General features: G+C 40.9%; 2 protein-coding genes across 2 annotated transcripts; one reads left to right on the top strand and one right to left on the bottom strand.

Moving 5' to 3' along the window:
- Positions 1-226: 226 nt before the first annotated feature.
- slc25a4 (solute carrier family 25 member 4) lies at positions 227-3,310 on the bottom strand. Its single transcript, XM_024398375.2, has 4 exons — positions 3,090-3,310; positions 1,316-1,802; positions 1,045-1,185; positions 227-854 (listed from the first exon to the last, which is right to left on the bottom strand). The coding sequence occupies exons 1-4, from the start codon at positions 3,198-3,200 to the stop codon at positions 697-699; spliced, it is 897 nt and encodes a 298-aa protein (XP_024254143.1). The 5' UTR covers positions 3,201-3,310; the 3' UTR covers positions 227-696.
- A 1,897-nt stretch (positions 3,311-5,207) lies between these two features.
- LOC121841758 lies at positions 5,208-19,452 on the top strand. The gene is made up of 6 exons (XM_042311770.1): positions 5,208-6,260; positions 7,653-7,819; positions 9,039-9,139; positions 9,468-9,545; positions 12,695-12,883; positions 19,123-19,452. Exons 1-6 carry the CDS (start codon positions 5,927-5,929, stop codon positions 19,313-19,315), a joined length of 1,062 nt encoding a protein of 353 aa, XP_042167704.1. The 5' UTR covers positions 5,208-5,926; the 3' UTR covers positions 19,316-19,452.
- The last annotated feature ends 596 nt before the right edge of the window (positions 19,453-20,048 follow it).

Here is a 20,048-nt window from a genome sequence, read left to right as displayed (position 1 = left end):
TCTAGGCTGGCTCCCAATAGAATGATCTCTATAGCCAGCCCAAGAAAATGGGATGGATGATATTTCTAACCCTAAGTCCCCAAGTCAGACCCTCGAACTAGTAACCCTTGCCTAAATGTTTTGATGTATTATGTTATACTGTATATTATGTTATATATTGTATACAATATTTCAATAAAACATATATGAAATATGAATGACAAAGGAATGCACCAAAGCAGAGGGCTTAGTAGGTATTTTCATCTTTATTAAAATAAGTAAAATAATGTTTATTGTGGGACATGAGATATGACACAACACAGGAACATAAGGCCCTTGGAAGACAGCAGCTGCTGTGAAGAGTACATTCATTTGACTTACTATGAGAGAAAGAAAGAACTGAGGAGAGTGGATGAATCTTTGTTTGCAGTAGGCATGTAATTAAATGGAAAAATCCCTTTTCTGGACCAGTTTGACAGTCAACTGGCAGGCCTGGATGTGCGTTTATCTGTACATCTTGGGTAAGATATATACAGCTTTCAGAGTCGGTGCGTTCCTCACATGACCAAATACACTGGCGAGAAGGATAACTAGCAACCAACTCCTGGGCTGGCTCAATAGAATACACATATACCCCCGATAATTCACCCAAGCTGTTGTCATTATATGATCCAATTAAGACATGTGGTGAAGGGTTTCCTATGGAGTTGTGAATGTTTATGTGTACTTCTTGATCTCGTCGTAGAGCACCAAGACGAAGGCGCCGCCCATGCCTCGGATCACGTTGGACCAGGCCCCCTTGAAGAAGGCTTTGCCTCCCTCGTTCTTGGCGATCTTCTTCCAGCAGTCGATTGTGCCAGTGTACATGATGTCCGCTATTGAAATCGACACATTGATCATTAAAATGTGAAATATAGGCCTACTGTAGGCAATTCAATGACAATTGCCATGCGTAATGTGCTGTAACCTTTATTTTACTAGGAAAGTCAGTTAAGAACATATTCTTATTTACTATGACGGTCATTCATTGATATGATTCAACGAGTAGGCCTACTACTAGCTCACCTGATTTGCGTCCAGACTGCATCATCATACGACGTCTGACGGTGTCAAATGGGTATGAAATAATACCGGCAACTGCGGTGACGCTCTGGGCAATCATCCAGCTGATGAAGATGTGCGTGTTCTTGGGGTCGGGCAGCATACCTAGACGATGACGCAGAGCAACATAATTGGGATTCTGCGCCTATTTTTTGTAATATACAATACTTTAAACAACGTCCAATTGCAAACAGCTACTTATATGTATGATTTTACTTAAACTCATGTTCCTCACCCTTGGCTGTGTCATAGACTCCGAAGTAAGCAGCTCTGTAGATGATGATGCCCTGGACAGACACGTTGAATCCCTGGTACAGGCCCTTGATACCGTCGGCTTTGTAGATTTTGCTGAGACAGCTGCCAAGACCGCTGAACTCTCTCTCAGCTCCACTTTTTCCGATGTCGGCCGCGAGCCTGGTTCTGGCGAAGTCAAGTGGGTAAACGAAGCAAAGAGAGGTGGCACCGGCCGCGCCACCGGATGCCAGGTTCCCAGCGAACCAACGCCAGAACTGTGTCTTCTGGTCCACTCCTCCAAGGAAGATCTTCTTGTACTTGTCCTTGAAAGCGAAGTTGAGGGCTTGGGTGGGGAAGTAACGAATCACATTGGCCAGGTTGCCTCTCCAGAAGGAGATAAAGCCTTGCTCTTTGGGAATCCTCCTGACGCAGTCCATGATCCCTTTGTACTGCATTTCCTTTGTGATTTGTTGGCTGGCATGTTGGACCTGTAGAGCAGAACAACAGAAGACAATTAATTTTTCAATTTAGCCTCAATTCAGTATGCAAAAAAACCAACATGTCAATCGGATTTTATCATTGTACTTTAGGCCTACTTTGTATTTACGCAACTGAAGTTTATCTTTTTTACTTATTTTTATTTATCCATTATTTTACCAGGTAAGTTGACTGAGAACAAGTTCTCATTTGCAGCAACGACCTGGGGAAAAGTTACAGGGGAGAGGAGGGGGATGAATGAGCCAATTGTAAACTGGGGATTATTAGGTGACCGTGATAGTTTGAGGGCCAGAATGGGAATTTAGCCAGGACACCGGGGTTAACACCCCTACTCTTACAATAAGTGCCATGGGATCTTTAATGACCTCAGAGAGTCAGGAAACCGGTTTAACGTCCCATCCGGAAGACGGCACCCTACACAGGGCAGTGTCCCCAATCACTGCCCTGGGGCATTGGGATATTTTTTTTAGACCAGAGGAAAGAGTGCCTCCTACTGGCCCTCCAACACCACTTCCAGCAACATCTGGTCTCCCATCCAGGAACTGACCAGGACCAACCCTGCTTAGCTTCAGAAGCAAGCCAGCAGTGGTATGCAGGGTGGTATGCTTATAGCAAGAGGTAACAATATTGAGTTTGTTGTTGGGAAAATTCCTAATTCACTTTAATTCAATGATACTCACGGGTTTGTAGGAATGCATGTGTGCAATTTTTGTTATAATGAGCTATTCTCAGCGCTGTTGTATACTGGCCATTGCTTCATGTCACTTGAGCACAGTCTGAGTGTATTGGGTTGCAAGCGTCTGGATAAATTTAGCTGTAGCCTAGGCCTAAACCAAATATCGCCGCTCTTATATCCAAACGATTATCGACATTTTGGAATAATTAATTATCATCCTATTAATCGAAACATAGCATTACATAGCATGTACTTGAAATCAACATTAAAATATAAGAACGCATCAAATAAATTAACTTTTTGTTATTCAAAATAGGCATTTTTCTTTTATGACCTGAAATTCATATGATTCGGTTTCTGTTCTGAATGAAAGGCCAAATCCTGAGTCCTATCGAATCCAATTAGAAAACTCAATACCACCTTGGACAGCGACAAGTCATGTGCGTAAGAAACGTCTCCAATGCGCTTTTCGCAAGTCTTTCTGAATGAAAACCATTTGCCAAATTAATCTAATTGTATTACAATCTTACTCAATGGATAACCAATAATATATTAACTTTATGACAGAGACTGGAAAACAATTATTCTCACTCAGTCTTACCTGGAGCAACAACTTTACTCTCTCAATTGGAGCAACAGCTGTCTTGGAGATGGCAGCAGCAATGCCACCAGCCAAAAAGTCCTTAATGAAGCTAACCACCGCGTCCGACATGTTTTCAAGTTCCTCCTCGTGGAGTAGAGGTCAGGCCGTAAAAGTTCCAGACAGTCCTCACCAAGACACCCTCAAAGAAACCCAACGCCCCTCCAAGTGGACGAAGCGCCCCCATCCCGCATAATATATCTGGGCTATATATCGCGAGAATTTGGGGGTGATGGATATGCAGACGGTCGAACAGATTGGCGAGGCTAAATAAATATCCTAGGTTAAGGTTCGAATCTTAGCCATGTCTATTAAATAAAGTGTAATAGAACACTTCGGGACTTTTAAAGGGCAAATTCAAGTCATTTTCCAGTTATACAGTGGTGTTAGATAATAATTCTTATTCTGCTATTTAATAACATCACAACATCACAGCTATTTATCATTATTTATGCACTATTTATTCTTTAGGCCAAAGTTTTATCGCAGTTTAGGGTGGGCACCATGATACAGTGTGCAATTAACACATGGGTAGGCTAGCTTAGTTTAGCTTTTTAATGTATCTTCATAATTCAATATAGGTCTTATTGTTCTGATAAATGTGATTTAAGAGGTTAGGCCTGGCAATTAGGCCATCAAAATTCACACATTAACAGCGAGAGCGAGAGGGTGACATTGTTGCTGGTATGCATGCGACTTTGAAGACTTTAATTTAGCTTGCCAACTTTTTAACATTGTGGTGGTGTGGTGAGGATTTGCTTCATAGCCTGACCTGTAGCCTATGATGCGTTTTGAAGAGCCGGAAGCGCGCGCGTCTCCATTTAACAGAATGTCAATGTGACCTACAGCGCAGAAGTAGGTCATATGTGCTGATTATGGCCTTCTTTGTAATTATCATTAATTGTCAATGGAATTGTATTTTTCATATCTTCAGGCCTGTTCCTGCTAACAACGTTGGCTATTTAGGACCAGCTTTCACCCCCGGAACGAAAGTATTCCTCCGTTTTGTATGCATTAGACCAACACCTTCAGCCAAACATGTTACAGTAGGTTCGTCGTTTTGACCATTTCTAACCTGTTGTTCCAGCTTTGAAAACAGACTCATATTATTGCATTTCTCACACACAGGAAAGCATGTTTGATCGTTGCTTGGATACAGCCGAATATAGTCTCTTCCAGAACATTATGTAGCTTGTGACTTAACCAACACAATAGTAACCTATGTCAACAAAACATAAGCCCTGTAATTAAATGTACAAAAGGACCTGGAGTTGCTGCCAAACCCCCGCGTTGGGCCCACACCATTCACTATCCACTTGGTTGCTGAGACAGTAAAAGTCGAATTCAATCAAGCTCTATTTTATTGGTATTTCTGGATGGCAAGACACAATACTTCTGTTTGCACAACAATAATGCATCAATAATGTACCTAAAATACTAATGTTTTGAATCAAAGAGATGTTAATGTACACACATATTAAGTTATAGCCTACTTGCTGTCTATAGTCTACTGTGTGGGAAGAATATAGCCTACTATTTTACTATAGAGTTTTCCTATACTTACAACCCTGATTACCGAGTTAATTATAAACTATCTGCCCCAAAACCATTGCTTTGCCCTTTCACATGTGACAAATAATAATGTAGGTGAATGCCAGCAGAATCCCATTGATAACTAATAAGCTAATGAGTCTGTGTGGTTATAGAAGCCCACCTTGTTTCAAATTCCAAGCACAACGTTAATAGCCTATACATGCTCCTCGTGTCAGCAATTCCATGAGACCTATGGCTGCTTCGTGGAGATCAAGAGATCCTGCACGAATAGGTCATGTGTGCGCGCAGGGGTCGTCGATGTCTACCGATAATTACCCGACAAATGCCTTGCTCCGTGCTCGACGTGCATAGGAGCTTGACTTGTGCCCTGTTGCAATGGGACCAAATCCTACGCGCACGTGCCCGCACATTGCAATAGGCTAACTGCGCAAATTACGCAAATGGATGGTGGGATTTATTATCACTATATGACTACAGTTATGCAATGAGTAATGCGAGTACTACTCTCACATTTCCCTGGTTTTGCCGCACACCAATTTTAGCAGTTGTTTGCAGGCTGCATAGCAACTGCGATCAGTGCATTGCATTTTGACAGGCAGCAATAAATATAATAGGCTATTGAAACCCACTCAAATAACTTTAAATGGGACGAATGCTATAGGCCTACTTTAAAACAAGTATAATTAAGGTTGTTGCATGTAGGTTACATTTCCCACAGTTCGGAAAGTGTGTTGTTTAAAAAGTTAAAAATAAAAACCTTACATTGATGGCTTTTTGGAAATCCAACCAGTTTTCCACGTTCAACTACATTCAACTACATCACATTGCATTTTTTTGTAGAAATGACATGTAAACAACGTTGATTCAACCAGTTTTTGCGCAGTGGGGTATTTCAGCTGTGAGGCTATCAATTTGTCAAGTTGCACACATAAAAATACCACATAAAGCCAAGAACAACACCATTGTTCTTTGAGTTGACCCCACCCCACCATTTACCACCGCAATAAATAAACTTTGATGGAGAGGGCTGGAGTGCTTTCTGTTGTCTGTAGCAACCGCGCACCTATAGCCTATTCTGCAAAACCAACTCGAGTTGGAGACGAGGCACAAAAAGTTAACCATTGCCGTCGTACGCAGTGAATGAACTTCAGCATAGAGTAGCATAAACTATCGAGGAAGCATTAATAACGAATATAGTTGCTATCATCACCATGTGACGTTTGCGACCGTTTTTATCCTGGAGTATGACAGATACAATGTCTAGACTGTCCTCGGTTGCTTCTCTTCGACTACCAGCCATTCAGCACCCGTTATCAAGACTCATAGACCCAGAAACCCTCTCTCTCAGAGGCTACTCCAGAAATTACGCTGGGAGTGACGAAGTTGTACCGCCGCTGTTGCGGGATGTGGACCTCGACTTTGTTTTCCGAGGTCAAAACACAAGAAGGGCCACAGGTTATCCTTATGACAAGGCTCCGCCGAAGCAGAGCAGTTTCAGCCTGGTCTCGCAGCCAATCCCCGAAGGAGTCGAAGTCTCAGTAGCCCTTGATCCGGTTAAACCACGGCTGCCCATCTTTGGTAAGTAGCCTATTGCAACGTGATCTCTAGCTAAACGAATAATAGGATGGAGAAATACTGCGCAACAAATTTGAATAGTCTCTCTCTCTCTCTCTCTCTCTCTCTCTCTCTCTCTCTCTCTCTCTCTCTCACTCTCTCACACACACTCACACACACACGAATTCCTTTCAGTACCATAAACAGCACCAGAACAGTTTCTCTGGTCCAAATCTCCATGTGGTGGCGCCCTTCTACAAAAAAATGTGCGACGTTTGGCCAGATGCTTCTGCTATTGGAGTTGGTAATTGTTGATTATCTTGGGAGGAATTTTTATTTTATTTTTTAAAGTGGATATGATCAGTGGTGGAAAAAGTACTCCGTTTTCATACTTGAGTAAAAGTAAAGATACCTTAATAGAAAATAACTCAAGTAAAAGTGAAAGTCACCCAGTAAAATACTACTTGAGTAAAAGTCTAAAAGTATTTGGTTTTAAACAAACTTAAGTATCAAAAGTAAATGGATTTGATGAAATGTACATAAGCATCAAAAGTACAAGTACAATTATTAACCATTTCAAATTCCTTATATTAAGCAAACCAGATGGCACAATTATATATATTTACTGATAGCCAGGGACACACCCAACACTCAGACATAATTTACAAACAAATCATTTGTGTTTAGTGAGTCTGCCAGATCAGAGGCAGTAGGGATGACCAGAGATGTTCTCTTGATAAGTTTGGGAATTGGACCATTTTCCTGTCAAAATGTAACGAGTACTTTTGGGTGTCAGGGAAAATGTATGGAGTAAAAAGTACATGATTTTATTTAGGAATGTAGTGAAGTACAAGTAAAAGTTGGCAAAAATCTAAATAGCCAAGTAAAGTACAGATACCCCAAAAAACAACTTAAGTAGTGCTTTAAAGTATTTTTACTTAAGTACTTTTTACACCACTAGATATGATAGACTACTAGGTCTAGTCTCTTCGAATATGGCAAATGTAATGTAGAACTCAATGTCTAGTGTTATTACAAATTCCATGAACTGCTGGATTGCAGTGTTGGGATAAAGTTCCAATTCAATAATAGGAAGAAAGGGCAACTATTTTCAATAACTTCTCAATAAACTGAAAGGAATAGTAGAATATATTCATAAATTCAAATTACTTCCTGAACTGACTTCAAAATGGTAGATTTTTTACACCTATCCCATCAGATCGACTAGCCTAAATGCAATCCACAATGACTTTGTGACTGTGTGCACTAAACTGGAGAATGCCGATACCCAGAAATAATTACAATTAATGTGTTAAAATTAGGACTGGTGAACTGCAATGCAATTAAACAGAGTTTACACTTATCAGGAGTGGTCATGATCCTGGTATGCTGTGAATGTGGTTGTACTTTGGATAGGTCAGCGGGTGGCACCAGAGAGCAGGGGGAGCCGAGTCACCAGCCTAACCAGTACCATTAAAACCAGCATCACCAGCCAAACCAATACCAGCAGAACCAGTATCCTTACCAGAACTACTACCGCAGCCTCCTGCCCTGAGGCCCAGCTCAGGATCCAAGTGGACCAGGTACTGTCCCTCCCTCTTTCCGCCTCTCTCCTTTCATCCGTTTTTGGTCTCTTTTTCCCTATTTTCACTACATTTCACTCCATCTGACATCTCCTATTCAACTTCTCTCCATTTTTCAAGGGTGCTTATTCCTGTTCAACACTCAATGGAATTCTTGATTTAGGTCTAAGTCTGACCATTTGATCCATATTATATATTCCAAGACCACAGACAGCTTCTTAGCTATGAGCTCGACAACAGCAGGATTGTGCAGGAAGTCAGACAGTGTTGCTCTCCTTCCACATCAAAGTCAGTCTCGTTCTTAGTTTAAATAACAGACACAGATATGATGTGGAGTTGGGGTCCGGAGTAACGAAAGGGGGTTCAGTGGGGTCCTTGAACCATGCTGAGGGAAAACCCATAGGTACCCAGAGAACCTCATCCCCATTGGTCAAGAATGGTTAAGAGGTAGAGAGGTAGAGATTAGCATTTTGAGTGTGAGTGTGTTATGGCTGAAATCTGCAGATGTCAGACGGGAATAGCTGACCAGGTTTAGCCCTGTCTAGAACCAATTGTTTTTCTTTATTTTTACTATTTTCTACATTGTAGAATAATAGTGAAGACAAAGCACAAATGCGCCCACGCAGGCATGCAAGTGCGCGCGCACACACACACACACACACACACACACACACACACACACACACACACACACACACACACACACACACACACACACACACACACATACACATACAGATCTATGTGTGCACACATAGACACACACACCAAGGCAAACATAAAAATGCACAGACAGTCGGGGATACTGCCTGTCAAAATGGATCCACAACAGTTATCTTAATACCCAAACCCCCTCCCTTGCTCTTCCTTAGATCAGAAGAAGTCCCCTGATAATAGAGACGATGAACGTCAGTCAAAGTCCTAACCTACCAGCAGGAAGGGCTAGCCTGCCTATGACATCAGCATAGTTCCTAGTGGATGTCACTTAGCTTCCTCTGTTTTGTTGGATGTGAGATGTTGAGTCATTATTGTTTTGACAATGGTCAAAGCTGTCAAAATGAATTTTGATGAAATGTTTCATGTTCTGATGGTTGATTGGTGTATTGAATGAACTAACAAAATGAATGAACAACTGACCAAATGAATTAACAAATGAATGCACTGAATAGACTGAGGGAGCTATAGTCACTGCATTGATATCTTTGTGTTCTACCTCCAGCTTGAGCACGAGCTCAGGCAGAACATTCAGTTGTTAGGACACTTGAACCTTCAACGAATGTTCAAGAACAACCATCCGGAGGGAAAAGCACTGGCCAACAGGTTAAGCTTTGACTAACACGAGCACGCACGCGTACACACACACACACACACACACACACACACACACACACACACACACACACACACACACACACACACACACACACACACACACACACACATACACACACATTCACACACACACACACACACACACACACACACACACACATACATACACACACACACACACACACTTTTAAAAAATGATATTACCTACACAAAATCTTCTCCCTATACATTAACACCTACAAACACACAGCTACAGGATGTCCTTTATCCTATATGGTTTCTTGATCCCTCCCCTCTCTCTTGTCTATGCTCACAGAGATGTGTTGCTGATGATCCTCACCAAGTTTCTGGGCCGATTCATCACACTGCAGCAGTACAGCCAGTTGCTGCTCCGGTTAGTACATCAACCAATTTTAATAAATATCACATTTTAGTAGTATAGTGCATTCAAATGCATTTGTTGCAAAGTGCTGGGTAAAGGAGTCAGCAAGGTTGACAGTATAAAGAAAAAACATAATAGAAGTCTTAACTCTATAGGGCGGCAGGTAGTGTTGGGGCAGTAACTGAAAGGTCGCTGGTTCGAATACACCAACTGACACGGTGGAAAATCTGTTGATGTGCCCTTGAGAAAGGCACTTAACTCTAATTTGCTCCCTTACAGAAAGAAAGAAAAAACTCCTACTATGGCTGACCGTTTGAAACGACACATTTCACTGTACCTATCTGGTAGTACCAGTCAAAAGTTTGAACACACCTACTCATTCAAGTGTTTTTCTTTATTTTTACTATTTTCTACATGGTAGAATAATAGTGAAGACATCATAACTATGAAATAACACATATGGAAACATGTAGTAACCAAAGAAGTGTTTAACAAATCAAAACATATACAATTATCTGTTCTTGCTATAATATGGACTTGGTCTTTTACCAAATAGGGCATTTATTTTAAATTGCATTTATTTGTTCTGCCATTTCTGAAGCTGACAACTCGAATGAACTTGTCCTCTGCAGCAGAAGTAACTCTAGGTCTTCCTTTCCTGTGGTTTGTGGTTTTTGCGACTGCACTTGAAGAAACTTTCAAAGTTCTTGAAATGTTCCGGATTGACTGACCTTCATGTCTCAAAGTAATGATGGACTGTCGTTTCTCTTTGCTTATTTTAACTGTTCTTGACATAATATGGACTTGGTCTTTTACCAAATAGGTCTATCTTCTGTATACCACCCCTACCTTGTCACAACACAACTGATTGGCTCAAATGCATTAAGAAGGGAAGAAATTACACATATTAACTGTTAACAAGGCACACCTGTTAATTTAAATGCATTCCAGGTGACTATCTCATGAAGCTGGTTGACAGAATGCCAAGAGTGTGCAAGGTTGTCATCAAGGCAAAGGGTGAAGAAGAATTTGAAGAATCTCAAATATAAAATATATTTTGATTTGTTTAACACTTTTTTGGTTACTACATGATTCAATATGTGTTATTTCATAGTTTTGATGTCTTTACTATTATTCTATGTAGAAAATAGTAAACATTTAAAAATAACTTGAATGAGTAGGTGTGTCCAAACTTTTGACTGGTACTGTATATATACAGTGCCTTGCGAAAGTATTCGGCCCCCTTGAACTTTGCGACCTTTTGCCACATTTCAGGCTTCAAACATAAAGATATAAAACTGTATTTTTTGTGAAGAATCAACAACAAGTGGGACACAATCATGAAGTGGAACGACATTTATTGGATATTTCAAACCTTTTTAACAAATCAAAAACTGAAAAATTGGGCGTGCAAAATTATTCAGCCCCTTTACTTTCAGTGCAGCAAACTCTCTCCAGAAGTTCAGTGAGGATCTCTGAATGATCCAATGTTGACCTAAATGACTAATGATGATAAATACAATCCACCTGTGTGTAATCAAGTCTCCGTATAAATGCAACTGCACTGTGATAGTCTCAGAGGTCCGTTAAAAGCGCAGAGAGCATCATGAAGAACAAGGAACACACCAGGCAGGTCCGAGATACTGTTGTGAAGAAGTTTAAAGCCAGATTTGGATACAAAAAGATTTCCCAAGCTTTAAACATCCCAAGGAGCACTGTGCAAGCGATAATATTGAAATGGAAGGAGTATCAGACCACTGCAAATCTACCAAGACCTGGCCGTCCCTCTAAACTTTCAGCTCATACAAGGAGAAGACTGATCAGAGATGCAGCCAAGAGGCCCATGATCACTCTGGATGAACTGCAGAGATCTACAGCTGAGGTGGGAGACTCTGTCCATAGGACAACAATCAGTCGTATATTGCACAAATCTGGCCTTTATGGAAGAGTGGCAAGAAGAAAGCCATTTCTTAAAGATATCCATAAAAGTGTCGTTTAAAGTTTGCCAGAAGCCACCTGGGAGACACACCAAACATGTGGAAGAAGGTGCTCTGGTCAGATGAAACCAAAATTGAACTTTTTGGCAACAATGCAAAACGTTATGTTTGGTGTAAAAGCAACACAGCTCATCACCCTGAACACACCATCCCCACTGTCAAACATGGTGGTGGCAGCATCATGGTTTGGGCTTGCTTTTCTTCAGCAGGGACAGGGAAGATGGTTAGAATTGATGGGAAGATAGATGGAGCCAAATACAGGACCATTCTGGAAGAAAACCTGATGGAGTCTGCAAAAGACCTGAGACTGGGACGGAGATTTGTCTTCCAACAAGACAATGATCCAAAACATAAAGCAAAATCTACAATGGAATGGTTCAAAAATAAACATATCCAGGTGTTAGAATGGCCAAGTCAAAGTCCAGACCTGAATCCAATCGAGAATCTGTGGAAAGAACTGAAAACTGCTGTTCACAAATGCTCTCCATCCAACCTCACTGAGCTCGAGCTGTTTTGCAAGGAGGAATGTGAAGAAATTTCAGTCTCTTGATGTGCAAAACTGATAGAGACATACCCCAAGTGACTTACAGCTGTAATCGCAGCAAAAGGTGGCGCTACAAAGTATTAACTTAAGGGGGCTGAATAATTTTGCACGCCCAATTTTTCAGTTTTTGATTTGTTAAAAAAGTTTGAAATATCCAATAAATGTCGTTCCACTTCATGATTGTGTCCCACTTGTTGTTGATTCTTCACAAAAAATACAGTTTTATATCTTTATGTTTGAAGCCTGAAATGTGGCAAAAGGTCGCAAAGTTCAAGGGGCCGAATACTTTCGCAAGGCACTGTATATTTGTTTTGTCTAGCACACTCCTTTTCTAAAATCTGACTGTGTGTGAATGTTTGGTTTGATTCACTGAAACAAAACATGAACTAGCCTACAATGAACTTGCCATGTGTAATAGAGTCATCTAAAAACAAAACCAATGAACCTGGGTTGGGGTCAATTCAATTTCAACTAAATTCAAAAACTCAAAACTCCTCATAGAAAACCATGAATAATTCTTAAATTTGATCAAATCTAAAATAATCTCAATTCATCCCTGCAGTTAACTACATCACTGGACTAAACCATACAGTAAAACATAACCTTTTTGAATCCTCCAGACTGCATTTGTCGAAGAAGGCAGCCATTAGCTTTGAGGAGCTGTGGGAGGCCATAAGAGAGTCTGGAGCAGGTGGACCAGCCACTTGGTTTAACCCCACCCAGGATCCCAGCACAGCCACTCCCCTTTCCCCAGCTAAAGTCACAGCCTCCCAGACCCTATCCCTATTGCGGGGACAGGCCCAGAACAGGTAAGTCTGGATTGAAGACACCCATCCCCTAAGTATTGTGAAACGATGCCGGATTCAAAACTTTGAATTTTCCAATTTAAATGATTATCCAAAATTCTTGCAACCAATATAATGTTATATATATATGGGGGATACAACCATCCCAGCTCTGAAGATTTTGTTGCGAAGAAACAGAATCATTAGAATATTTGTTTTGGTACTGTCCATATGTAGCTTGTTTTTGGTTGCAGATTCAGGAATGGCGGAAGAATTGCAACATTTACCTGACGCTAACTCTGCAAAAAGCAATGCTGGGGGATTTGAAAAGTCATAGTCAATCGGTCAACAATATAATAATATGTTTAGCAAAACATTTGATCTTTAATTTACAATCTGTAGAAGCTATGAGAATAGAAAGCTAAAATGTATATAGTATGTAAAAGATGGAAGTAGAAGCCTAACTGTTGTTGTCCATTAGTTTACTCCATTAGGGGAGGGATGGCAGGGTTAGGAGAACATAATAAAGGAAAATGTATAAATACATTTTATATTCAAAAATTTATTAAATGTTTTTTTCCCTCACCAATCTAAACACAATGCCCATAATAACATAGCGAACACAGGTTTTAAGAAATACAAAAACTGCAAAACTTTATTTACATAAGTATTCAAACCCTTTGCCACGAGACTCAAAATTGAGCTCAGGTGCATCCTGTTTCCATTGATCATCCTTGAGATGTTTCCACAACTTGATTGGAGTCCACCTGAGGTAAATTCATTAGATTGGACATGATTTGGAAAGGCACACACCTGTCTATATAAGTTCCCACAGTTGACAGGGCATGTCAGAGCAGAAACCAAGCCATGAGGTCGAAGGAATTGTCCGTAGAGCTCCGAGACAGGATTGTGTCGAGGCACAGATCTGGGGAAAGGTACCAAAAAATGTCAACAGCATTGAAGCTCCCCAAGAACACAGTGGCTGCCATCATTCTTAAATGGAAAAAAGTTTGGAACCACCAAGACTCTTCCTAGAGTTGGCTTTCCGGCCGAACTGAGCAATTGGGGAAGAAGGGCCGTGGTCAGGGAGGTGACCAAGAACCCGATGGTCACTCTGACAGAACTCCAGAGTTCCTCTGTGGAGGAGGGACAACCTTCCAGAAGGACAACCATCTCTGCATCACTCCACCAATCAGGCATTTATGGTATAATGGCCAGACAGAAGCCACTCCTCAGTAAAAGGCACATGACGGCCTCTTGGAGTTTGCCAAAAGACACCTAAAGGACAATCAGACCATGAGAAACAAGATTCTCTGGCCTGATGAAACCAAGATTGAACTCTTTGGCCTGAATGCCAAGCGTCTAGAGGAAAGCAGGCACCGCTCATCACCTGGCCAATACCATCTCTACGGTGAAGCATGGTGGTGGCAGCATCATGCTGTGGGATGTTTTTCAGTGCAGGGACTGGAAGACTAGTCAGGATTGAGGGAAAGATGAATGCTGCTCCACAGCGCTCAGGACCTCAAACTGGTGCGACACTCCACATCCAACCTGACAGATTTTGAGATGATCTGCAGAGAAGAATGAGAGAAATTCCCCAAATACAGGTGTGCCAAGCCTGTAGCGTCGTACCCAAGAAGACTTGAGGCTGTAATCTCTGCCAAAGGTATTTCAACTAAGTACTGAGTAAACAGTCTGAATACTTATGTAAATGTCATATTTCAGTTTTTTATTTTTAATACATTTGCAAACGTTTAAAAAATCTTGTACTTTGTCATTACGGGGTATTCTGTGTAGATTGATGAGGGGAAAAAAATATTTAATCAATTTTAGAATAAGGTTGTAACTTAACAAAATGTGGAAAAAGTCATGGGTTCTGAATACTTTCCAAATGCACTGATATATATATATATATATATATTGTTTTACAAAATATATATATATATATATATTGTTTTACAAAAAATATATATGGGGATTGGAAATTATGCAGACAATTACATTGATGGAAGCTACAATCTAAATGAAATGTTAAAGGTGATCTATCCCCCAATTTTTTGGTTTGTTTTATAAGTATAAATATTTTAAGTCATGCTATGGTTGTGCCGGGGTTGTACTTCAGACTTTAAGGAAAGTGTGAGTGTGTTATGGCTGAGATCTGCAAGTGTCAGACAGGTAGAGCGGATCTATTGTCTTCCTGAGAGCTGAAGTACTGTCGCAGCCTAGAAACAGCCTAGAAACGCCTTGGCAATGCAGTGTCTAAATTCCAACATAGTGAAATCATGATATCGGTTGTGACAGATACTTGTACCACAACCCCAAAAACTACATTACTAGACCATCAGTTCTGAAATCTCTGGGTCAAAGAAGGCTGGGGATTGACTAACCCTGGAAAGATAACTCTAGACAAAAGGCAGGCTTAGGGTGAGTTAGCTACAAAGCTTTTGGGAAACTCACCCCCTGGATAGTTAGATTCAAACAATGCAGAGCCAAAATGGCCCTTTCTGTTTTAAGTTAATGCTGACGCAATTCTCCCGCTTTAGAGCAATCTCAGTTCAAACTTGGTAGGATGCTTTAAACACTGGGCACATTCATACTCCCTTTCTATCGACAGAGGAGCCCAAAACCACAGGACTCAGGGGAAAGGAGATTATTTAAGTATTTACCTCTTCTCTTTGGTGCCATTGTCGGGGTGTCAAATGGTGTGTGTGTGTATATGTGTGAGTGTGTGTGGGTGGGTGTGGGCGCATGCGCAAGAGACAGTTTGTCATCAGCAGCTCTCCACCGGGGAGGTATGTGTGTCTCCCCTGTCAGGGCAAACTGGCAAACCGGCTGTGGTGGACAGACAGACAAACACACAGACACACACATAAACACATTCCAGCGGAGGCTGAGAAGGCCTGAGAGCCACCAGTTCAGAAATCCCCGTGACCAATTAGGAAGACCTGAAGACTCCTAGTCAGTTGGAGCAAAGAGAAGGGGAGAGGGGGAGTGAGAGACAGGGGGTGGGTGGGAGAGGGAGAGAAAGAGGGAAGAGTGAGGGAAAGAGAGCAGGAGGGGATTGAAAGGGAGGGAATACAAGAGAAAGAGTGACCAAAAAAGAACAGCATGAAAAATGAGGCAGTCGTGTAAAGTAACTAAGTAGTAACTAAGTACTACTTAAGTCGTTTTTGGGAATATGTGTACTCTACTTTACTATTTATATTTTTGACTACTTTTACTTTTACTCCACAAAATTAGAAACAAATATATGTAATTTTGCTCCCATACATTTTCCCTGACACCCGAAAGTACCAGTTACATATCAAATGCTCAGGCAGGACAGCAATATGGTCCAATTTAAAAACCTATCAATATAACACGTTGTCATCCCTACTGACTCTGATCTGGCCGACTCACTAAGCAGAAATAATGTGCTTGTAAATTATGTCTGAGTGTTGGAGTGTGCCCCTGGCTGTCCTTACATTTAAAAAACAAGAAAAATGTGTAGTCTGGTTTGCTGAATAAAATGAATTTTATTTACTTTCACCTTTTACTTTTACTCAAGTATGACAATTGAGTACTTTTCCCACCACTGTACTTAATTAAGTACATTTAAAACCAGATACGTTTAGACTTTTACACAAGTAGTATTTTACTGTGTGACTTTCACACACTTTTACTTGAGTCATCTTTACTTGAGGTATCTTTACCTATATTCAAGAATGACAATTGAGTACGTTTTCCACTGAAAGGAGGAGAGAGAAAATAAGAGGGTGGAGAGAAATGGAACTCAGGAATAGAGAGGAGTTAGAGGGACAGATACAACGGTGAGAGCAAGAGAAAAGGGTGAGGGAGAGAAAGAAAAACTCAGGAAGAGAGAGGAGTGAGAAGCGCAGAAAGGAGAGAGAGAGAGAGAGAGAGAGAGAGAGAGAGAAAAGAAAGAGAGAGGGAGGGAGAGTCAAATGGTTGTGAACTCTTTAATCCTGTTACCCCTTACTGATGTGTCTGATTGACAGGACTTTTTGCTCGCTTTCCATAAGGCGTTCACCCGCAGGCGTCCTAGTATTGTTATCTTTTGAAAACGTCTGTTAGTCAGTCACACTAGCAGCCACCCTGTGGACACTAGGCTACATTTATAAAGTAAGTAAAAGTAACTAGCCTTGCACAAGCCTAGGCATTTGTGCGAGCCAGAATGGCTCATTGGAAATGGAAACTATCTGTTTATGTAGCCTGAGGCAGCTTGATGTACAAGTACACCCCCTGGACAGGACACTAGTCTATCGCAGGGCCTTACACCCAATCTATCTCCTTAACATTTACAAAGTATTAGTGTCAAATTTTCCAAAAATCAAATTTTTGGTCACCACCTATGAAGTCTAAAAAATGATTGAATATTTGGATATCACTATCACTAATATTTGGATAAATGGAGTGACATTTGGAAAACAAAGAAGCAGTCTTTTTTAATAGAGATCGTACTGTATATCTGCAATATGAATGCAACCAAGAATCTGCTATGTTTGGTGCTTAAATAGTCATCATGAATCCAAACACACACACACACACAAAGTATGTACAGTGGGGCAAAAAAGTATTTAGTCAGTCACCAATAGTGCAAGTTCTCCCACTTAAAAAGATGAGAGAGGCCTGTAATATTCATCATAGGTACACTTCAACTATGACAGACAAAATGAGAGAAAAAAATCCAGAAAATGACATTGTAGGATTTTTAATGAATTTATTTGCAAATTATGGTGGAAAGTAAGTATTTGGTCACCTACAAACAAGCAAGATTTCTGGCTCTCACAGACCTGTAACTTCTTCTTTAAAAGGCTCCTCTGTCCTCCACGTTACCTGTATTAATGGCACCTGTTTGAACTTGTTATCAGTATAAAAGACACCTGTCCACAACCTCAAACAGTCACACTCCAAACTCCACTATGGCCAAGACCAAAGAGCTGTCAAAGGACACCAGAAACAAAATTGTAGACCTGCACCAGGCTGGGAAGACTGAATCTGCAGTAGGTAAGCAGCTTGGTTTGAAGAAATCAACTGTGGGAGCAATTATTAGGAAATGGAAGACATACAAGACCACTGATAATCTCCCTCGATCTGGGGCTCCACGCAAGATCTCACCCTGTGGGGTCAAAATGATCACAAGAATCCCAGAACCACACGGGGGGGCCTAGTGAATGACCTGCAGAGAGCTGGGACCAAATTAACAAAGCCTACCATCAGTAACACACTACGCCGCCAGGGACTCAAATCCTGTCCCCCTGCTTAAGCCAGTACATGTCCAGGCCCGTCTGAAGTTTGCTAGAGAGCATTTGGATGATCCAGAAGAAGACTGGGAGAATGTCATATGGTCAGATGAAACCAAAATATAACTTTTTGGTAAAAATTAAACTCGTCGTGTTTGGAGGACAAAGAATGCTGAGTTGCATCCAAAGAACACCATACCTACTGTGAAGCATGGGGGTGGAAACATCATGCTTTGGGGCTGTTTTTCTGCAAAGGGACCAGGACGACTGATCCGTGTAAAGGAAAGAATGAATGGGGCCATGTATCATGAGATTTTGAGTAAAAACCTCCTTCCATCAGCAAGGGCATTGAAGATGAAACGTGACTGGGTCTTTCAGCATGACAATGATCCCAAACACACTGCCCGGGCAACGAAGGAGTGGCTTCGTAAGAAGCATTTCAAGGTCCTGGAGTGGCCTAGCCAGTCTCCAGATCTCAACCCCATAGAAAATCTTTGGAGGGAGTTGAAAGTCTGTGTTGCCCAGCAACAGCCCCAAAACATCACTGCTCTAGAGGAGATCTGCATGGAGGAATGGGCCAAAATACCAGCAACAGTGTGTGAAAACCTTGTGAAGACTTACAGAAAATGTTTGACCTCTGTCATTGCCAACAAAGGGTATATAACAAAGTATTGAGATAAACTTTTGTTATTGACCAAATACTTATTTTCCACCATAATTTGCAAATAAATTCATTAAAAATCCTACAATGTGATTTTCTGGATTTTTTTCCCCTCATTTTGTCTGTCATAGTTGAAGTGTACCTAAGATGAAAATTACAGGCCTCTCTCATCTTTTTAAGTGGGAGAACTTGCACAATTGGTGGCTGACTAACTACTTTTTTGCCCCACTGTATATGTATCTGAATGTCACAGAAATGTTTTCACTTTCCTAAGCTGAATGCTAGACCAAAGATAGCTAGACAAGAGCATCTGCTTACAGCTGAATAAAATGTAAATGATGTGGTTCTCCCCACCACAGGTTCCTGAAGGTCATAGAGTCACGTCCCACAGAGCTAGGCCTACAGAGGATCAGTTTGATTGTAGCTCCAGAGCTGAAGAGATGTCTTGCACAGTTGGGCCTCAACTTAGAGGACCGGGAGTTTGAGAAGCTTTGGAAGAAGTGTGTTTCCCCCCTCAAAATCTCTCTCTATATATGTATAAATAATTTATGAATAATACGATGTGGTACATAAGTAAAGTATGATGATTTTTGAAACGTTCAACATTATATACTGCATTTTCTGAATTTAAGTATGTGCATCAGAGTTGGAGTCAAATCAAATATAAGTCAAATCAAATTTCCCTAAAAAAGCTGAAAAGGTGAAGCAATTTATTTAAAATGTTTAAAAAATATATATATGCAGTTGAAGTCAGGAGTTTACATACACCTTAGCCAAATACATTTAAACTCAGTTTTCACAATTCCTGACATTTAATCCTAGTAAAAATTCCCTTTCTTAGGTCAGTTAGGATCAACACTTTAATTTAAGAATGTGAAATGTCAGAATAATAGTAGAGAGAAGGTCAGGGCTTTGTGATGGCCACTCCAATACCTTGACTTTGTTGTCCTTAAGCCATTTTGCCACAACTTTGGAAGTTTACTTGGGGTCATTGTCCATTTGGAAGACCCATTTGTGACCAAGCTTTAACTTCCTGACTGATGTCTTGAGATGTTGCTTCAATATATCCACATCATTTTCCTCCTCATGATGCCATCTATTTTGTGAAGTGCACCAGTCCCTCCTGCAGCAAAGCACCCCCACAACATGATGCTGCCACCCCCGTGCTTCATGGTTGGGATGGTGGTCTTCGACTTGCAAGCCTCCCCCTTTTTCCTCCAAACATAATGATGGTCATTATGGCCAAACAGTTATATTCTTGTTTCATCAGACTAGAGGACTTTTC

Source organism: Oncorhynchus tshawytscha, linkage group LG34 (genome assembly GCF_018296145.1).
Source record: "Oncorhynchus tshawytscha isolate Ot180627B linkage group LG34, Otsh_v2.0, whole genome shotgun sequence".
In the NCBI taxonomy this organism is placed as follows: domain Eukaryota; kingdom Metazoa; phylum Chordata; class Actinopteri; order Salmoniformes; family Salmonidae; genus Oncorhynchus; species Oncorhynchus tshawytscha.
Note: the sequence above shows the minus strand (reverse complement) of the source record. Positions and strands in the feature narration are given on the sequence as shown.